Source organism: Rattus rattus, chromosome 7 (assembly GCF_011064425.1).
Source record: "Rattus rattus isolate New Zealand chromosome 7, Rrattus_CSIRO_v1, whole genome shotgun sequence".
Classification (NCBI taxonomy): Eukaryota; Metazoa; Chordata; class Mammalia; order Rodentia; family Muridae; genus Rattus; species Rattus rattus.
The window spans coordinates 25,636,826-25,657,469 of record NC_046160.1 but is presented as its reverse complement, the minus strand read 5'-3'; the positions used below and the strand labels follow the sequence as shown (position 1 = coordinate 25,657,469).

Here is a 20,644-nt window from a genome sequence, read left to right as displayed (position 1 = left end):
TATTCCAGTAAGAAAAGGCAGAAGGTAGCAACAATGGAAAGGACAAAAGACTGTGGGCTTTCAAGCACAGTGGTCATGCCTATAATTCCGAAATTTGGAAGCTAGAAGATTGTAAATTCAAGGTCATCCGGGTCTAAATAATGAGACTGTGTCTCACGTTTTTATTTTTTGAAAGACTATGGGCTTTAAATTTGTGGGGGAAAAAAAAAACCTTTCAAAACTTGGCCCTAGCCAACTTCCTCAATCTAACACTGAAAAGTAATAAAAATGACCTTCAAATCTACATATTGTAGATAAACATTCAAATGAAAATTCTGACAGTCCCTTTATTCCAAAAGAAGGGAAAGATGTATATTTTCAGAGGTCGCTAACTCATTCTTTCCAGTCACAGATGACATAATGGTTCCAAAGGAATCTGCTCAGGTCCAAAAACACAGATTTCACAATTAGGACACAACATGAAACTTTGAATCACTTTATAATTCAAATTCTTAATGACAAAAAAAGAAAGAACTAGACACCAAAACTGCTCAAACATGGAGTCTGAACTATAAGGAGAAGGCCAGAAAAGATTGTATTGTGCTCATCCATGCTATATTATCCCAGGATAAAAGTTTTTTTGAATTGACAGCATTCTAGCATATTCCAAATGGAAAATTCCTTTTCTCACCATCACAAACCAAGTTCCCACAATTACACAAAACAATACACATATGAAGTGAGGAATTTTCCACTGGGAGCAGAGAAAATCTTTGGAGAGGAAAACAGTTTTAGGAACATGGGATGTGTTTAACTTCCAGTGGCATTTCAGCGAGAGGCCTCTCTAAAGTAGAAAGCTTAATTAAGACAGTTGGAGACTTGACTGCCTCTTTCCGCAGTCACAGACAATTAAGGAAATGCCAATACTGGCCCAATGGTTGACACCAACAGTGTTTAAAGCAGGATTTATCCTGGAATAAAAATAGTCTAATATGGACATTTCACAGAATTAATTTTAATCCTCCTCTTAAAGAGTAGGTGATCACAGAGAAAAATAATAATTCAGAGGACGTATACAAATTGGTCACTAATTTCACTCAAAAGTCACCAGATGTTTGCTGGTGACACTGGTAGTTATCACATGGATTAAATTTTTAAAGGCTAGGGGTAATATTCATCCATGCCTTTGTTTTTTTTCCTTCCAAAAAAGATGTCAATTTTTTTTTCTTTTAGCCAGTTCAACTTCACTGTTTGCACACTACTGAAACAAGACCTCTTCAATATCCACCGGTTTGCTGAAGATGTTAAAGCGTTTATCTGTGGCCAGCCTCTTGGTAACATCCCTGAGGAACAACCGCAATTCTCGTAATGTATTTTCCTCCTGGTCTTCCATCCGATTTTTTTCTGACTCTGATAACTGACGAGGAGGAGATGGTAGTGCGAGAGGGAGCACTTCCATAGCACGAAGAGCTAAAGAAAGGGGGAACGTTAAGATTAGATGATAAGCTGGGACCCAATTAGTATCTGGCATTCTCTCAAAACATCTGTAAAGAAAGTAAAATTACAAGTCTGCAAACCATGAAACTCCAATAAGTAAAACTTCACATGGAAATTAAAAGGAAGTAAGAGAATAACTTCACCTCATTAAATAACACGATAGGTCTCCTAGCCCTCTAGAACTCTACCCTCATATTCTGAGAACCCCAAGGGACAGTGAGCAACACCTACCAGGATGGAAGAAAAAAGTAGAAAGTGTGTGCATGCACACGCGCACTTGTGTCTATATGAGGGTGTGCACGTATGCAGATGTGTCTAGGCCAAAGGAGGGCACCAGTGTCCTCCCTTTCTTTCTGTTTTATTCCTTCAATGTAGGGCCTCTCACTGAAGTGGGAGCTTACATTTTTCAGTGAGAATGGCTGCCAGCAAGCCCCAAAGATCCTTCTGTTTGTGTCCTCCACACCGGGTTACATGTAGCACCGAGTCATTCTTGCCTTGTTCATGTCCTGGTGCTAGGACTCTGAATTTCAGCCTTCATGCTTAAACAGCATATGCTCTTGACCATTATTAGGGCCTCTCTCCAGCCTCACAAAGCAAAAGGCTCAAAAAAAAAAAATTACAGCCTTGGAAGACATGGAGAACCAGGCTGAACTACCATATGTAAAACCTAAGGTATTATTATTATTATGTACCTAAAATAAACTCAGCACCTTAAGACATTAATTTTCCAATGACAACGTCCTCTGATCCTTTTAAAGAATTTTCCGGCAAAACAGATGGACATAGGCTGGACAACATTAGGCAAGATCACCCAACCTCAACAAGATGACGACAACAGCTCTCAATGTTCCCTCATACGTGGAATGATAGCCTACAGAGTTAAACAAATGTGTATGTGGATACAAGAGAGAGAACAAGAAAGGGGTAAGGGATGAGGAACAAGAGAATGCAGGAACTGTGGAAGAGGATAGAAAGCTTTTATTTTCCTAGCTTTTAACTCTGTGATGGACCTTGTTTGTTTTCTTTGGCAGATAAATACACGAGAATATACTTGATAGAGAATGGCTCTGACTTTACACAGTCTGTGGGAATGTATGTACAGACTTTGGGTCTGGGCAAGCCTTGTTTGAGCGGCTGTTAAGCTACCTGTGTGGTGTTTTTTATTTCAAGTTCATTACAAAAATGTAATTTTACAAAAGGAAATAACATGGGGGATTTTATACAAACTTTACCCACTGATGAAACCTTGTAAAATTGCCATGTGCTAATGAAGATGCTGGTGTCCTAAGACATTTCTAGCACCACATATAATTCTCTCATGTTTATTTACCACGTGCTGTTTCCTTTGCCCATTTTATTACTGAAATGTTTTTATTTTCTTCTGTCAAGTTGAGAGATGTCCATATTGTCTTCATCATATTCCCTTGTCAGGTGTATAAACTGAATTACAAAATTACCTTTCCAGCCCAATGTGGCAGCACACCTTTAACTCCAGTACTCTGGGAACAGAGGCAGGTGGATGTCTATGAGTTCTAGGAGAGTCACAGCTACATAGTTGAGATTCTTTCTCCAAAAAAAAGGGGGGGGGGTGGGTAGGGGGAATCTTCATAAAGCTTTTAACTTTTAATAGAGGGAAAAATATTTTTTTCTTGGCATTGTACTAAAGCTCAGGATCAAATACTAAGTATTTTCACCAGGTCTTTAACATGAAAAATGAAAGTCAATGAACCACCCATTTAGGGTATAAGACAATCATGAGCTCAAGACCAGCCAGGGTAACATAGTAAGATTGTGTAAAAAAACCATAAAGAGGGCCAGTCAGACGGCTTAATGGGTAAAGTACTTGCCTTAGAGACTTGAGTTCAATCTCTAAACCCACATAAAGATCAAAGGAAATAACCAATCCATAAAGTTGTCCATCGTACACAGACAGTGAAGAACGATTAGAGCATAAAGAAAAAGAAACTCTAAAAGACAGAGAATTCAAGCCAGACATGGTGGCTCTGTCCCAGCACTGAGATGCTGAAGCAGAACAAGTTTCAAAATGAATTAAAAAAAAAAAAACAATTCAGACTGATGAGACTAAAATATATTTAAGAGTATATAAAACAGTAAAATAAACTGTTATCAAGGTAAAAATACATTTGATATACTAACAATATAGTACATAAACAACAAAAACCAAATCAAGTAGGTATTTATGAAAACATAAAAACAAGAAAGGGGAAAGGATTCAGTATCCCTCAAGAACAGTTGAGATAAATGTAAATGAACAGTGGAGGGACTAAGAGGACAAGGGGTGGATTTGGGAGGAGTTGGGAGAAGAGTGAGGGGTGCATATTAAAGTGTACTTATGCATGTATAAAGTTTTTTTAAGAATTGTAATGACATTTATAAAAAATAGAACAAGGCAATATAGGCTTAAAGTTGTTTTAACAAAAATGGTATTTCTTGTAGAGGTTGAAAAGTGAGAAATAGGACCTGGTCTTTTATGACCTTTTAAAGTAGAAAAGGACACCTTCCTCAATGTCTTAGACTGCAGGCCTTCCCTAATTCAGAGCTGAAACCCAATAAGTTCACAAGCTCTGCTAAATGCTATGGTTCCAAATCCAAGGAAAATAAAATGCTTAAAACAAGGCTTTGGTAGACTTTCAAATACCACATAATATATACTAAATAAATATTTTAAAACTAGCAAGTAAAGCAGAAAGACCACATTCTAACCAACTTTGGTTGTTAAATTCTACTGGTAATGTGAATGGATCTAGAATCCACCTCTGGTTGTGTCTGTGAGCAGAGAGGTATCAATAAAGAGGGTTGACACCTCCAATGTAAAGAACACCACTCCGTGGTCTGTGGCCCACACAGGAGGAGGCACACTTTCCCCACTCAGCTTGCTGACTGTAACACAGCGTGACCAGTGTCTTACTCTCCCACCACTGTGGTGCTTTTCTTACCGTAATTGACTGCATCTACTCAAACCCTTCCTTCCTTATTTTTGTCAGGCTTTTTGTAACAAGAGCAAAGTAGCTAGCATACCACCTCTCAGATTATCAAACTTGCCCTACTCCACAAGGCAGTCAATAACTTGTTATTTACAAGCTGCCATTTCAAGAACCAGGTACTTCAAAGAGTAAAACATAGAACTAATAACATTTTCCCCTCAACTTTTTGAGCTGTTGAATGCACAATCTACCAGAATTTCTGAAGTTGTGCTTAATCAAACTTTAACAAAAATGTACTCAACCTTGGATTAGGTAAACACATAGCCATTTTCAACATGTCCATCTAGGCCAGTGAGAGAGCTCAGTGGATAAAAGTGTTTGCCACCAAGACCGATGACTTGACTATTTCTTAACTCCACTGCCTTTCTCTTGAAAAGCTTGGACTTACCAGTATGTTTCCTTCGTGGTGGTGCCATTGATGCCTGATGGAGAATAAGTTCTTGGAAAAATTTTCTTCGATCTTCTTCAATAGGCCTTTGAACATATAATACCTCTTCATACTGTATTCTAAAGATACATTTAACCTATACATACACACATACAAAAAAAAGAGAATATAGAATTAAAAGCATACATATTACATCAAATTAAAATTCCTTGCATTTCTTGTCCTATTCTCAATAAACAGCACATTCATTCTGACAAAAGGTTTGACTCCATAAACCAAACCACAACAAAAAGAGTCCAGTTGTCCAAGTCATTAACCAGTGGAAGTCTATATGTAAAAATCATCAGGAAAAGCAAATTGAATGGTTGAGTGTACAGCTATTGGGTAGTACCAAGATGTAGTTATTTAGAATCTACAATAAGGAGCTGTATGCATATTAATGATCACTCTTTAAAATCTTTATATTTCTTTCTATTTCTCATCTCTGTTCTTTCCCTGTGAAGTCTATTTCATTATACCCTCTGGAATCCTGGTTCTTCTGTCAATAAACTAGAGTTTGAAACATTTCACACAGACTATTTCATCATACAACATTAGTGAAAGTTCATCAGTAGTTCTTATCTCTCAGCATCTGTCTGCTGATTACCTACCTCCCATCTCCTCACCTGCTCTAGCGAGGCTTTCAATTCACAGCTCCCCTTCCAAGATAAGCTACTTAAACAATTATATTCCATCCACATCTATCACATGACACTTAATACTGCTTTTGATTTTTTTGGGGGGGAGTGGGGAGAGTCTGGTTGGTTGATTGGTTGGTTGGTTGATTGGTTTTAGGACTAGCTAACTTCTACCTTCTAGACTCCAAATTTTCTGATAAAAAAACCTTTTCTTATTGTTTCAATTATTTTTCCCATATTATGGTTTACTTTTCACTCTATAGTAATAACCATTGATAAAAGATGAAAGTTTTTAATTTTTGCAAGATCCTTGTTACTTATTTTTAGTACTTTTCTTTTGTTTTTGCTTTTTTGGGGGCCATGTCCAAGAACTCACGTTCAAATATGGTGTCATAAAGTTTACTATAAGTTGTAGCTCTTACATATCTTTGATTTGTTTACGTTAATTTTGCTTTAGGTATTAGGCAAGCATTCAGCTTCATTTTTTTCTTAGCATGTAGAACAGACTTTCCCAGACTTAACAGCCCCAAAACCTTTAACAAAAAATAATTTGATGGGGCCAAGTGGTGGTGGCACACACTTTTAAACCCAATACTTGAGAGGCAGAGGCATGTAGATCTGTGTAAATTCAAGGCCAGCCTGGTCTACAGAATGAGTTCCAGGACAGCCAAACCTACACCGAGAAATCCTGTCTGAAAAAAACAAAGGACACACACATAAACACCATTTGACGGAATTTGTATGTGCACGTGTGTAGTTGCACATGTGCCACAGAATGCCTGTGGAGTCAAGAAGAAAACTTCCAAGAGTCAGTTCTCTTCTTCCACCACAGGCATGGCTCAAACACAGGTGGTCATTTTGGCAGCAGGTGCCTTTACTCACTGAGCCAACTGTGAGCCAACTGCCTTACTATATTATTAAGTTAAAAGAGTTTTTTAAAAACACATTTATAATGTCATTCAACAGAAAAATAACCTGTTTCAAAGCTTATCTACCAGTCTGTGGCTTGCTTTTCATTTTTAGTGAAATCTTTTCAGTAATAAAGTTAATATTTCTTTTTTATTTTACTACTGTAGCTTTTTAAAAAAGATAATAGTGTGTGTGTGTGTGTGTGTGAATATGGATTTGTGACAGAATTGTGTCACAACCACAGCAGTTGGTGTTATAAGTCTTATAACTGGTTATAAGGCTACTAATATGGGTGCTGGGAACTGAACCCAGATCCTCTGCCATCCATCAGAGGATAGCCATCTCTTCAACTTCATACATAGCACTTCCATAGTTGTTTTACTTTTTCAATGTCTTTCTTCCCTCCAAACCTTAATTCCTGTAGAGCAGTGATAATCTATTTTTCACATATTCTGTTCATTCACTCAGTCAAGACTCACTGTGCTTGAAAACCATGAGTACATAATGCCTGTGTGTTTATAGGTGTGTTACCATAAATTACTATATATATATATATATATATATTACTATATATATATATATATTACTATATATACTACTATACTAGGTAGTTTGCTACTCTTTGTTGACAGAAGGGTAAAGAAAACAAACAGCACATGCCTTGGATAAATTCAGACTTATTAAGACATCACATTGCATCAAACTGGCACCTAATAAGTTTATAGAAATTGAGTGATGATCTTAACTGATGATGAAGACGAAATTTGGTATCTCCTTGACCACTCTTCAAGCCTAAACATCACAACATCAGGAAACTGCATCTATGGCATCTTAAAAAATTACTATTTGGACAGCTGGAGACATGGCTCAGTGGCTAAGAGCCCTGGATCTTCTTCCAGTACCCAGGGTCCATTCCTAGCACCAACATGGCAACTCACAACAGTCTTTATTTAACGCAAGTTCTAAGGGATCTGAGGTGCTCTTCTTGTCTCTGTAGACACCAAGTACACACAAGGTACACAGATATACAAGCTGGCAAAACATCCATACACGTAAAATAAATAATAGAATTAAAAACTTTAAAAAAGAATTACTATTAGTACATGATCTTGGAACCAAAAAAAAAAAAAACACCTGAATTATAATCTTTGTTCTGCCACATTGAATAGCAGTGGGACTCTAAGTAAGGTACGACAGTTCAATAGTCTCTATTATTACAGAGCATGATTTCTGAATTTTTGATCGAACATTTCAAAAGTAAGACACCTGAGCATATTTCCTCAAAATAAGCATATTCATTTAACACAACATTCTAGTAACATATTATTTCTATTATAAAATATATACATACTAAGTACATAAGATAACATGAAAATTAACATGAATGGAAGTTCTAATGTTCTGGGCTACTGGACTAGAAGATAGAAACATTAAGAATATAAAGGATATAAGAATATAAGAGGGGTTCTAAAAATGATTGTCATTTATACTAACAACACAAATCCCATGGGACTAATTCTTTTAAAATGAGCAGAACCAAGCATCATAGCTCACATCTAGGAGGTTAGAGGACTGCCGTGGGCTTGAGACTAGACAGAAATGGATGGATGGATGGATGGATGGATGGATGGATGGATGGATGGATGGATGGATGGATGGATATACATAGATGAAAACCTTTTCCATTTATGATTGCAATTATTACAGAATTATTGGATCACACCCTGAGATTGTGTTATTTACTGAAAAAACTTTTTAGTTGTAGTATGGCTCAGACGTTAGCACACACCTTTAGTCCCCCTGGCTGGATTGTAGATACGCCCCAGTATTCACCTTTAATCCCAAATAGTGAAAATAAAGTTAGTTTGCAGAAGGAAGCTTGAATGTTTGAAGGCAAGGTCTAATTGAGTGGTGAACAAAATGACAAGTCAGAGAAAAAAAATGGGACAAAATATGCCCCAAGTCTTTCTTCTTGTGAGAAGAAAGAAGAAAGGGAAGCTACCTGAGGAGCAGGTGCAGAAAGGAGAGGGTTTTATGGAGACAGGTTGAAGAGAGAACAAGCCAGAGGATAAAAAGGAGCCAGAAAAGATTGCTAGAGTTAGTTAGGCCAGGCAGAGTAATCAATCGGATTGGAGAGAATCAGCCTCCAAGCTGATTTGAACTAGCCATTCAGAGTTCGGAAAGAACTAGAAAGGATGATCTTATTCAGTAGTAAGTCTCGGAAGTTGCAAACATTCTAGGCCTAGATAAAACTGCACAGAGGCTAAGTTTCCAGGATTAGGATTAGGTCAGCAGACAGAGGCAGTAAACCTCAGAGATGACAATTACATCAGATATGGAAAAGTTACATTTACACAGAGTATTTTTAAATTGTCAATGCTAACAAACTTCTGCTAATTAAGGATAGTCAATCAATATCATAGTTTTTCTGAATACTACAACAGCTAAACTATGCCCTCTATGGCAATAAACTAAAAGTTATGGTTAGTAGCCTTCATATTCTACCAGACACTAAACTTCCAAATTTTATTTGGGACATATAAATGGCCCAGCAGTTAAGAGTAGAAGGCTATTCTTACAGAGGACCCAAATTCAGTTCCCAGCATCCAAGTCAGACAGCTTACAACTAACTGCTTGTCACTCCAGTTTAAAGGGACATAATGTCCTTTTATGATCTTTGTGCATACACACACACACACGCATGCACACACACACGCATGCACACACAATTTAAAATTAAACAAGCCTACTAGGGTCAGTAAGATGCCTCAGCAGGTAAAAGTGTTTGCCATGCAAGCCTGACAACCCGAGTCTGATCCTCAGAAATGACAATGGAAGAAAGGAGCTGATTCTCAAAAGCAGTCCTCTGATCAACAACATAGCCTGCATATGCATACATAAGCCTATATATACAATTATTTATTATTACTACCATTATTATTATATAAATAAACAGTTTCATACAAGACTAATAAATTAATGCAAATTCATTCTATTAAAACAACTAGCAAAAGGCAAAACATGAAAGTACTCAGTAAACAAATACTTGAATTATAAAATTCTATATGACCAGGTTTATATTACATTTAAAACATGTAAATATTTTAAATGAACATCATTTCTACAGTATCTCCTAGGAAAATATTTTCAATGAGTATTTTTTTAAAATACCATTTGAATGTCATGTAAGATCGGGGTATTAAAATTTTTTAATAAGGAGCTGGAGAGACGGCTCAGCAATTAACGAGCACTGGCTGTTCTTCCACAGTGCCCAGGTTCAACTCCCAGTACCACACGGCAGCTCACAACTGTCTGTAAATCCAGTTTCAGTTTCAGGGGATCCAACACCCTTGCACAGGCAAAACATGCAGGCAAAACACCAATACACATAAAATAAAAATTTAATCAAGTTGTGCAGTCATGGCATACTCCATTAATTCCAGCACTCAAAGGAAGCAGAGACAAGCAGTTCTCCATAATTTGAGGCAAGCCTGGTCTACAGAGCAAGTTCCAGGACAGCTAAACAGAAAAACTTCGTCTCAAAAAAAAGAGGGGGGCGAGAGGGATAGACAGGCAGAAAATTTTGATAAATTTCATTCAAAGCCTGTTTTCCCCCTGAATCAATTATGGCTTTACTTTTTATTTGAACTCAAAAGTAAATTTCAGATATAATTTTTAAAAGAAAAAATGCACAGTAATATTTAACCCAAATAAAATCTAATTCCATCAATGAAAAGCTCCTGGCTCACAAAGAATGAAAAGGGACATTATGAAGGGACAGTGGTGGAAAAGCTCAGGCTTTCTGAGGAAGCCGCACACATCAGGCTCTGCTTTAGCATGGAATTGTCTCATCTTCACAGCAGTGAAGTGAATGGTGCCTAAAAAGCTAATAGATTTGGTATAAAAACTGTGATTTTTATTATAATTAAAAGTTGTTTAATTTAATAAGTCAACAATTTTTTAAGCAATATAATAAGGCAGGCTGGAACCCCATATGAACAACAATGCCAAGCAACCAGAGCTTCCAGGGACTAAGCCACTACCCAAAGACTATACAGGGGCTGACCCTGGACTCTGACCTCATAGGTAGCAATGAATAGCCTAGTAAGGGCACCAGTGGAAGGGGAAGCCCTGGGTCCTGCTAAGACTGAACCCCCAGTGAACCTGATTGTTGGGGGGAGGGCGGCAATGGGGGGAGGGTGGGGAGGGGAACACCCATATAGAAGGGGAGGGGGAGGGGTTAGGGGGTTGTTGGCCTGGAAACCAGGAAAGGGAATAACATTTGAAATGTAAATAAGAAATACCCAAGTTAATAAAGACAAAAAAAAAAAAAAAAAAAAAAACAGCAGGCTGGAGACGTGGTTCAACCGTTAAAGTCTAGGCACACACACTAACATAATGAGGCAAAAATAGATATTTAAGCACTTCTTACCTCTTCAGGCAGCTCACTGTACATGGTTTCAGAGGTAGACAATAAAAATATAGGTGAAAAGGATGGTATATCCTGCAGCAAGGTCAGAAACGTTGCTCTCACGGTCTCGCTGACAGCGTCCCACCAGTCACCAATATGAGGCATGTAAACAATACTTGGTACTGTTCTTCGAGCTTCTCGAAATATCTAAGGAAAGAACCAGTGATTAAAAGCTCAAATTGAGTACTCTAAAACCTACGTATCGACCCCTGTATACATTCAGTATGTCAATCATCCCCAAACTTAATTTCTTAAGAGAGGATACAAAAGCTTATATAAGTAACTCCTATGTACTCTTGCCCCATCATATATAAAAAGGTATTTTACAATTTAACCACTCCTATTCAGTACATATTAATAGCATAAAGATAAAAAATTGTGTTTCACCATGTAGGAATAAGGCAACCACTATAAAAAATGCTGCTAATAAAAATAAGCACCTCTATCGCCCATATCACTTTTAGTGTTATTAGTGACCGTCAATAAGGAAGAAAGGACAGCATTGTTGAAATACTTAAGCAGTATCTAAAATCACTAAATGCAAGAATACATGTCAACCAAGACACCCTACCCTAGAACTTAAATTTAATGAACTTTCTGCTTACATACTTATCTCTTTCTATCACTCAATTCTTCATAGTTACAAAACAGCTTGACTTCTCTAAAGAAGAACAATAAGTTAGCAAGGAGCTCTGAGACACTTCCACTGTCAGGAAATTAAAACGGCATTTTCCTCAGTTGTTAAAACCATACTTCCCGTCACACTCTGCCAACACACAACTGTAAGACCCAGACTGGCTATTAACTGCTAAGCCAGAACTGCTGCTCTCCTCTGCGTGCAGGTTAACATCTGTTGAGGCCATCACTGACTTCTTCCATGTTAAGATGCAATCTTTTTAACAAGGTTAGATATAAGTGTTGAACATCTGACAATATTTCTTCCAACTAGAAAGTTCTATTCTTTAGTTACTTCCCTTATTTTAAACACATCACAATGAGCCTATGTAATGTAAAAGATAAGTAAGGACCTAACACAAATAACTACAGCAGATGTAGTAACATATGCCTATAATCCCAACAAGTAGGTGGCTGAGGCAAAAGGACTGAAAATTACAAGACAGATGGGATTACACAGCAAGTTTGAGGCCAGCCTGGGCTATGGCTATACAGCAACATTCTCTCTCTTTCTCCCTCTCACACTCGCGCACACACACAAATAAACAAGCATACAAGCAAATTATTAGAAATGTTCTAAAGAATAAAAAGAAATATTTTTATTTCATGAGCATCCTTACCAATTACATAAGATTATTCACTAATATTTCACAGTGCTGCCAACACAGATGACAGAGGCTCAAACAGACTCCCCAGGTGGAAGGAACATAGACGCTCCTGTCACATGTCTCAAAGGAAATGTTTGCTCCTTCCTTTGCTGGTTATTTGCATATCCACCAATCCAGAGCAGCTGTAGACACGGTTTCATCAAGACTCACAAACTCCGAACTTTACTGTAAATACTGTTATCCTAAATTTTGGAAATCTATAATTTTCCCTCTTCAAAGTTCTTATAGGAAATTTAAAAAAAAAGAACAAGCACAAATCATTGGCAAAAGGAAGGAGCCATGCAGGTTCTTATCCAGGCAGGAGTGCAAAGGCATCCGAGACTCTCTCTCTCTCTCTCTCTCTCTCTCTCTCTCTCTCTCTCTCTCTCTCTCTCTCTCTCTCTCTCTCTCTCTCTCTCTCTTTTTTTTTTTAAAGAAATTGCTACATGAGGCCAACAGCAGGCATGGTATGAGGAAAACAGTAACTAATTCTCACTGCTGGTTTCCAATCCCCTGTCTATGCTGGTAAAACTAAGAGGAAGAGAAATTAAGAAGAGTGATCAAAGAAAGAAGACGAGCAAACAGTAACTTCTCACAAACTTCAGGAGAAAATGGGCCACTGCACGTCGCCTCATGCCTGGTGTACAGGTGAAAACAGGACAGGCCTCTACACATTTTTTTGCCTTACGCTAGTACTTCTGTTAGACTGTGTAGGAATACATGTTGAGAACATCCAGCTACCACCAAGCGTCAGTGTGAAGGGCACTACAACAGGTTAAGGATAAGAAGAAGCTCACAGAGTCAGAGTTAAACAACAGAAGCAACAGGTGCTCTGCTGACTGCTGACTGCGGACTGCGCAGACTCAGCAACTCTCAGAGACGGCTTTCTTTAGACTTCTTTCTCATTTTCATCAAATCCTCTTCAAAAAAACATAATATTCTATTATTTCCAATGTCTCTAAAAATATCATTTTTTCTAAAATTTTACAATTAGAAATTTTATATTAGAAAACCGAGAGCAGATGAGTCTAACACAAATATAAAAAAATCCAAAAGGCTTGGCCTTTTTAACCCATGAGTATAATGATATGACTGGAGAATTAACCTTACTACAGAAGACTACAAGAGATAAACAACATCTACAGATTATTTCTACAATGTTTCCTCTAATCCTTTAGTTGGGAACCACGTTTACTTTCTAGAAATAGTGAAAAGCACTACGGAAGGGCTTTTCCTTTTAATTACTCAGTTTGTATAACACGATATTACAGTATACTTTCATGGTTTTAAATATAAAACCAACTTGTTCTGATTTCTCAGTTTTATACTAAGATTTCAAAAGGTGAGCTGCAAGTTTAATGAGGAAGTGCTTGTATAGTGCTTCTGAGACCCAGGTTCAATTAGAAGCACTGAGTGAGTGAGTGAGTGAGTGAGTGAGTGAGTGAGTGAGTGAGTGAGTGAGTGAACGAACGAACGAACGAACGAACGAATGATTCCAAAACTAGCATTTTAAAATTTGTAAGAGTATAAACATCAAAGAAATGGCATTTTCTTGTGAATTCTGGGATGTTGGTTTAAGAGTAATGTAAAAACAGCCTTTCAACAGTTTACTCATGATCATTAGATCTTATTTAGGTGCTGAGGAAGGAGGATTCTGGGGATGGGCTTCACACAACAGGCAAGTACTCTTGTCACTGAGCTATATCCCACGTTGGCAATTTTTAAAGCTGTGGACTAAAGTAGTCTTTGTGAAATTGAATGCCTGTCAATTCACAGGAAAAATAGAGCCTAGTTTTACTGAAGTGGCCCCTGGCTGGAATAACTGATGCCGCTTGAGAACTAGAGAAATACTCACCTATAAGGTGTCTCGGATTGGTGGATGTGCAAGGTGTAGTAGAAAACAGAAAAACTGTCATAGAGAAAAAAGACAGTAGGCCAAATTACTGAACCAACCGTTTCAAACACCTCTGATATGACCAGCACTCTTGCACACGTCACATGAGCATGTTCCAGTGTCTGTTCACACTCCATTTCCTCCTGGCTTCCTGCTTGACCCAGATATTACATCTCTTAACCAGGTTTTCTTTTCCTTAAGGTTTTTTTTTTTTTAAATCACAAATTACTTATGCTAAATATCAAAGGCAAAACTCATCTTGTTGGACTAGAAGTGCCCATTCAAGGGAGTACTAATGATATGAACTGCACCAATATTTAGAGGAGTTCTGATGTCTGAAGAGCAGAACTGAGAGGGCAGGGCTTCAGCACCAAACTAAAGTGTCTGGGGCAGCGCTCACCTCGGTGTCAGACATTGGTTTGATTCCCCAGCACTACATGCATACACATTCAATGTGTGAAATTTTTGCCATTTTCTTTTTCTATTTTGCCAGCTCTAGGGATGAGATCCAGAGCTTTGCACAAGTTGGTCCGTATCCTACCAATGATTTATATACCCAGACTTACATGTTTTTAGTTAAGAATTTATAGCCTCAACTACAATCCATTTTGTTTAAAAACTGAAATCTTGAAATCTAGATGGAAAAAAATCAAATGCAAATGTGAATAAAGTAGAAAACTCAAGCCAGATGTGCTCTGACTTACCTAGGAGGGGCGATCACCGGCAAGAGGCAAACAACTTTATGTCGCCAGGAAACTTCTAGAATGTCAGTTACTTAATATACTAAAATTATGAAACATAGCTAAAAGTAAAATTTGGGGAACTAAAACTCAATTTTTATAGAAAGTGCTTTATTTCAAAGCATAATGAGTTGAATTTTTTGTATCTTGCTATCATAAGATTACATAGTATCACTGGTGATTTATCCTATTAATATCATTTTACTGCATTAATATTCAATTCACCTAAGATTTACTGAGTATCTTCTGCAAAAACGAAGCACTGTATGACCTCTAAGGATCAAGAATTCAAAAAATAGGGGGCCTGGAGAGAGTGCTCGGGTTAAGAGCACTGGCTCCTCTTCCAGAGGTCCTGAGTTCAATTCCCAGCAACCACATGGTGGCTCACAACCATCTGTAATGGAATCCGATGTCCTCTCTGGTGTGTCTGAAGACAGTGACGGTGTACTCACATACATAAAATAGATAAATAAATCTTTAAAAAAAATATTTCAAAAAATGAGACACCATGTTTTTCTACTTAAGTACAAAGCCAGTCAGTGATGAAGCATACCTATTTGTGGCAATACTACAAAACAACGTCTGTTAAAGCTAAATTTTCTGATACTTTCATTCCATAAAGAGTGCAATTCAATCACTGTTACACATTCTGAAGTAAGAAAATTTAATTTGCTTACAAACTCAGGGAAGTGTATACCACAGAAAAACCCAGACACCTGTGTGAACAAACACAAAACCACCAGTGTGCACATACATTAAAGTGGGACAATACAGATTAGCATGGCCCCTGAACAAGGATGACACGCAACTTCATGACAGGAGCCATATCTTTTGAAGGGAGGGTTGCTATAAAACCAGGTGGGTAGGGTATAGGAAGGCCCTGGGAGGAGCTGGGGGAGGGAAAAAATGGTCAAAATATATTATATGGAAATTTTTTAGGTAAACTAAAAGGGGGACACTGCGCTGAGATAAATATTAATCCTTTAATATTACTGGGTCAAAAATGGCTTTTCCTGAGAACTCCCAGATATATTTTTCTCTCTGGGAATAGAAAAATACTAAAACTTTCACCGAATAAAATATTTGATTCACCATTTCAAATAATTCATAACACTATACAGTACCTAAATTTCAAAGCTTTTGATAAATCACATATTGAAGAGCTGGAAATTTAGCTCAGTGTTTGAGAACATATATTGCTCTTCCTGAAGACCTGAGTTTGATTTCCAGCACCCATATCAGGTGACTTACAAGTGAACAAAATTGCAGGCCCAGGGAAGTTTGACTTCTGTTGGTACTTGCATTCATGTGCATATATACCTCCCCATATACAGATATTTAAATAATTTTTAAAATCTTTAAAAACATATATAAATTTACTCTAGTTTAATAATATCACTAATAATATCTTTTAACAAAAAAGATAAAATATAATATTCATTCATCCTTTTTTCTAAGTCAATAATGAAAATAATATAGGAGACAGCGTTCACATTTGAGAATGGAAGAGAGGTAGAATTACAGTTATTACTGATTTTTGTCTCATGAGTCTAGGAGGGGAAGTATAAGAGAAAAAGTTCCATATAGTTCAGGCTGGCCTTGGTCCTGATCGACCTGTCTTCACCTCCATGTACTGAGACTGAAGGCATGCACTACCCACACTGACGCCTCAGGACACACTGTAGGGCTCAGTGACCGTGTGCGAACTTAGGTACCAACCAGGAATGTTCCAAGATTTCCCATTCATCTTGGAATACTCTGACATGCTCAATAATGTGAGAGTAGCACATATACACACAGAGAACCATATTGTGCCTGCTAGTACCAGACAGAGACCACAAAGTACTGTACCTCAAAATGTAATCTATTTAAGACCTAGAATAGTAATAGATTGGGGTGCATGTTTAAAATATAGGTTCCTAAAACCTATCCCAAATTCAGTGAAATAGGATCCCTGGGTCTGGAGTCAAAGAATTAAGAAATTTCAGTAAATGCCTCCAGGCAATTCTAAGACACTAAATCTTAAACAGTGAGGGAACTCTTCAGTAGGAACTAATTCCTCTAATATATTTCTCTCCTAATATTAATTTATAAGTCAAGGCAGACAGGTGAGGAGAGGAAGTTTTGCCTCTCACATGCAAACAGACATCTTGCATGTGTGTGTTTTAAAAAAACAGCTAAGCAGTTAATACCATCACCACAGTGTAAAGAACACTACAGAGAGCTCTTCACATCTTCATTTTTCTCATACATAAGAAATACATTCCTTTAAAGGCTATTTAAGTCTTCCCTTTTTTCATTTTCATGCTACACTATTAAATATCCAACTTATTTTGTATGAAGCATGTTAAAGTGGGTAAAGCTGCTTGATCAAACCAGATATCATAAATCCAATCCCATGAACCTATACAGGAAAAAGAAACATCTTCCAAAAGCTGTTCTCTGACCTACACACACACACACACACACACACACACACACACACACACACACACACACACACACAAATGTAAAACTTCACATACATTAGAGAAATACATGCTAAGAGTAACTTGCCATAGACTGACTCCTGCTACACATTTACTTAGAGTTGATCCTCAGGACAGAGTTTTAGTCCCAAGGAGAGAAGGCAGAAAGAAAAAGAATACAGAAAAGAGAACTTTTTAAATGCTATAGTTTAGTACTTGAACCACACCCACTACCCTAGGATTTTTTTTCTTAGCTACTTAAAACCAGATTTTCTGTCCTTTATAAGTTGTTTTTAAACATCAGTTTTACTTACTAGCAGTATCTTTATGGAAAAGTCTGTTGAAAAACTACTACATTTATAAACAGTGGTTAGCTGGTCCCCAGCAGTGTTCAGCAGAGCCTAGCTGTTCCACGGCCTAGCCAAGACCTGGCCAAGCTGGTGCTTATTCAAGCATGAGCTCTTGCATCTAAGAAGCTTTTTTTTTTTTTTTTGGTTCTTTTTTTCAGAGCTGGGGACCGAACCCAGGGCCTTGCCCTTCCTAGGTAAGCGCTCTACCGCTGAGCTAAATCCCCAGCCCCTCTAAGAAGCGTTTGAACTGCACTGAGAAAATGGCTTTTTGCAAACTACACAGCCAAATGATGAAACCAAGAGGTTTTTATTATTTTTCTCCTATAAATTGATACCCCTCCCCCCACTTTCACCATCAACATGACCAAAAAAAGAAAGTCAGAAATGAAAGAGAACGAAGAATATGAAGTTAGGATCCATAGTTAGTCAAGTTATGACTTTAAGAGGCCCAGGCTCCATACTATGAAGCTACAGTTCACTACAAGGCACCCTGAGTGCTGCTTGTAGTGTGCTTTACCACACTAAACCCATAATCTGGGCCTCAATACACACACACCAGACAATACAGAACAGAGACTCCTGTTTAGAAAAGGCTTCTCTTTTAATGTGACTTTTTATTTAAAGTCATACACGTTATCTCCAGCTGAGATATGCCTTCCTGAAATGCTTTTGCCTCAGCCCTCCAGAGTCCTGGAATTATAGGTATTAGCCAATCCAATCCACCAAAATTATTTAAAGAGACAGGATTTAGGGACAGCTAGGAAAGACAATTTTCTGGGTAAAGTTTTTACTACCCAAGTATGGGGGAGCATTGGGAACATGAATTTGTAATCTCAGTGTTGGAAGGTAGAGACAAGAACATACTTGAAGCTTTCTGGCCAGCCAACTTAGCTTATTCTGTTAGTCCTAGGTTCCAGTAAGAAAACCTACCTCATAATTAAGGTGCAAGGCTCCTAAAAAATGACACTGTAGGTTAACTTCTGGCCTCAACAGGCACCACTACATGTGTGCACATGCACAAAGGAAAACAGAGGAAAGAGGAGGATCTCATGGTACTGCCTGGTTGATTTTGTATGTCAGGGCAGAAACTATCCTGCTTCATCCTCTAAGAATCTGGGAATACAGCAACAATAGATAACACATCTATCTCCTTTGAAGTTAATTTTTCATTTGCTTAATAGTCAAATATAAATGCCATAAAAAGAAAAGGTTCCATACGCTACAACAGCTGCTATTGTAGGTGGGACTTTTTCTTCCTTTATACTGTAATTAAAGGTATAAATAAACAAAGTTGGCTGAAAATTTAGCTCAGTGAAAGAGCACCTGCCACAAGGTCCTAGGTCTGATGTTCATCACTGCAAAACTAAAAGCATAAAACAGAAAGAAAACAAACATGAAAATTTAATCATTCACAATCACAGATTCCTGTCCCTAAATCAAAGCAACCATTCATAAACATATCACATGTATGCGCATACACAACACATACATACACACACACACACACACACACACACACACACACACACCACCTTTACTTTCCCATATCAACCTGTGTAAACCAATCTCATCTCTGTTGGTGGCCTCATAGTAGATACATGACTTGTTTTCCAATGCCCCATTATAGGACTTTCAATTTGTTTGATGAATTATGTTTGTCAGCATGCACAAAGCTAAAGAGATGGCTCAGTGGTGAAGAACACTGTTCTTCCAAAGGACCTGGGTTCAATTCCCAGCACCCACATGGCAGCTCACAACTGTCTGTAACTCCAATTTCAGAGGAACAGACACCCTCATACAGATATACATGTAATCAAAACACCAAAGCACATAAAATATAAACGTAATATAAAACACAATAATGACACAAAGCCATGATTAATATCTGTCTGTATCTGACAATGAATTCTTATAGCTAATAAGCCTTTAGGGGGCAAAGTTCCTAAATATATAATTCTAGATCAAAAGCTCATAATACCTACTTTAAATTTTATAAGAAACAAAAGCATAACAATACTCTAAAATATATAAATTTCCATTTCCATTTAACTAAATACAAATATACAGAATATTTCCAGAATTAACTTTTTAAGTTTTTGTTAACTTTAAACAAAACTTGTGATTTTCGTGTGTGTGTGTGTGTGTGTGTGTGTGTGTGTGTGTGTGTGTGTGTGTATGAAGGTAAAAATCTCTTTTTAGCTGGTTGTTTTGTTTTTTAATCTCTTTATAAATACAAAGCATATTTGCTCTATTCTCTCTCTCTCTTTTTTTTTTTCTTTCCTTTTCTCTTTAGCAGATGTTGGAGGAGACTAAGATGGGTATTCACAATATAATCTGGTATCATCGTGAAGTTTTGCTTGCCCTGCCTCAGCTTTCAGAATACTGAAAATTACAGATAGATATATGCCACTATATCTTGCTGTGTTTTGCAAATTTTTATGTTAGACCTTTATTCTTTATCTTTCCTGATTTAAATACTATTCATATTTAAGAAATTTGCTCTTTTTTTTATTGATTGATTGATTGATTGATTGATTGATTGAATTTATATGAGTTCACTAGCTGTCTTCACCACACAGAAGAGGGCATCAGATCCCATTACAGATGGTTGTGAGCCACCATGTTGTTGCTGAGATTTGAACTCAGGACCTCTGGAAGAGCAGTCAGTACTCTTAACCACTGAGCCACCTCTCCAGCTCAAGAAATTTTCTCTTGATATATGAAAAATACATTTTTCACCAAACAATGTCTATTAATTTTATTTTAAATATACATTTGCTATATGAAACTTAAATTTTTCTGTAGTCAAGTTCCTTTATTTGGGTTCTAGTGTTTGTATATTGTTTAGAAACTACTTTCTTAGGCAAATGATAATAAACATATGAGTCTCGTGAATTCTCTTAGCTGCAGTTCCAAAGCTGATCTAAAATTTGTTTGCATTTAC

General features: G+C 37.3%; 1 protein-coding gene and 1 pseudogene across 1 annotated transcript in view; one reads left to right on the top strand and one right to left on the bottom strand.

Annotated features, from left to right (window-relative positions):
• Positions 1 to 20,644, bottom strand: part of Atad2b (ATPase family AAA domain containing 2B) — a 133,309-nt gene that overhangs the window by 32,867 nt on the left and 79,798 nt on the right. Inside the window, exons 19-21 of the mRNA XM_032909186.1 lie at positions 10,888 to 11,073; positions 4,870 to 5,005; positions 1,253 to 1,449 (exon numbers count right to left, since the gene is read on the bottom strand). Coding sequence (XP_032765077.1) covers positions 1,253 to 1,449; positions 4,870 to 5,005; positions 10,888 to 11,073 — 519 coding nt within the window. The remainder of the gene's footprint in view (positions 1 to 1,252; positions 1,450 to 4,869; positions 5,006 to 10,887; positions 11,074 to 20,644) is intronic.
• Positions 15,625 to 15,714, top strand: LOC116906333 (annotated as a pseudogene).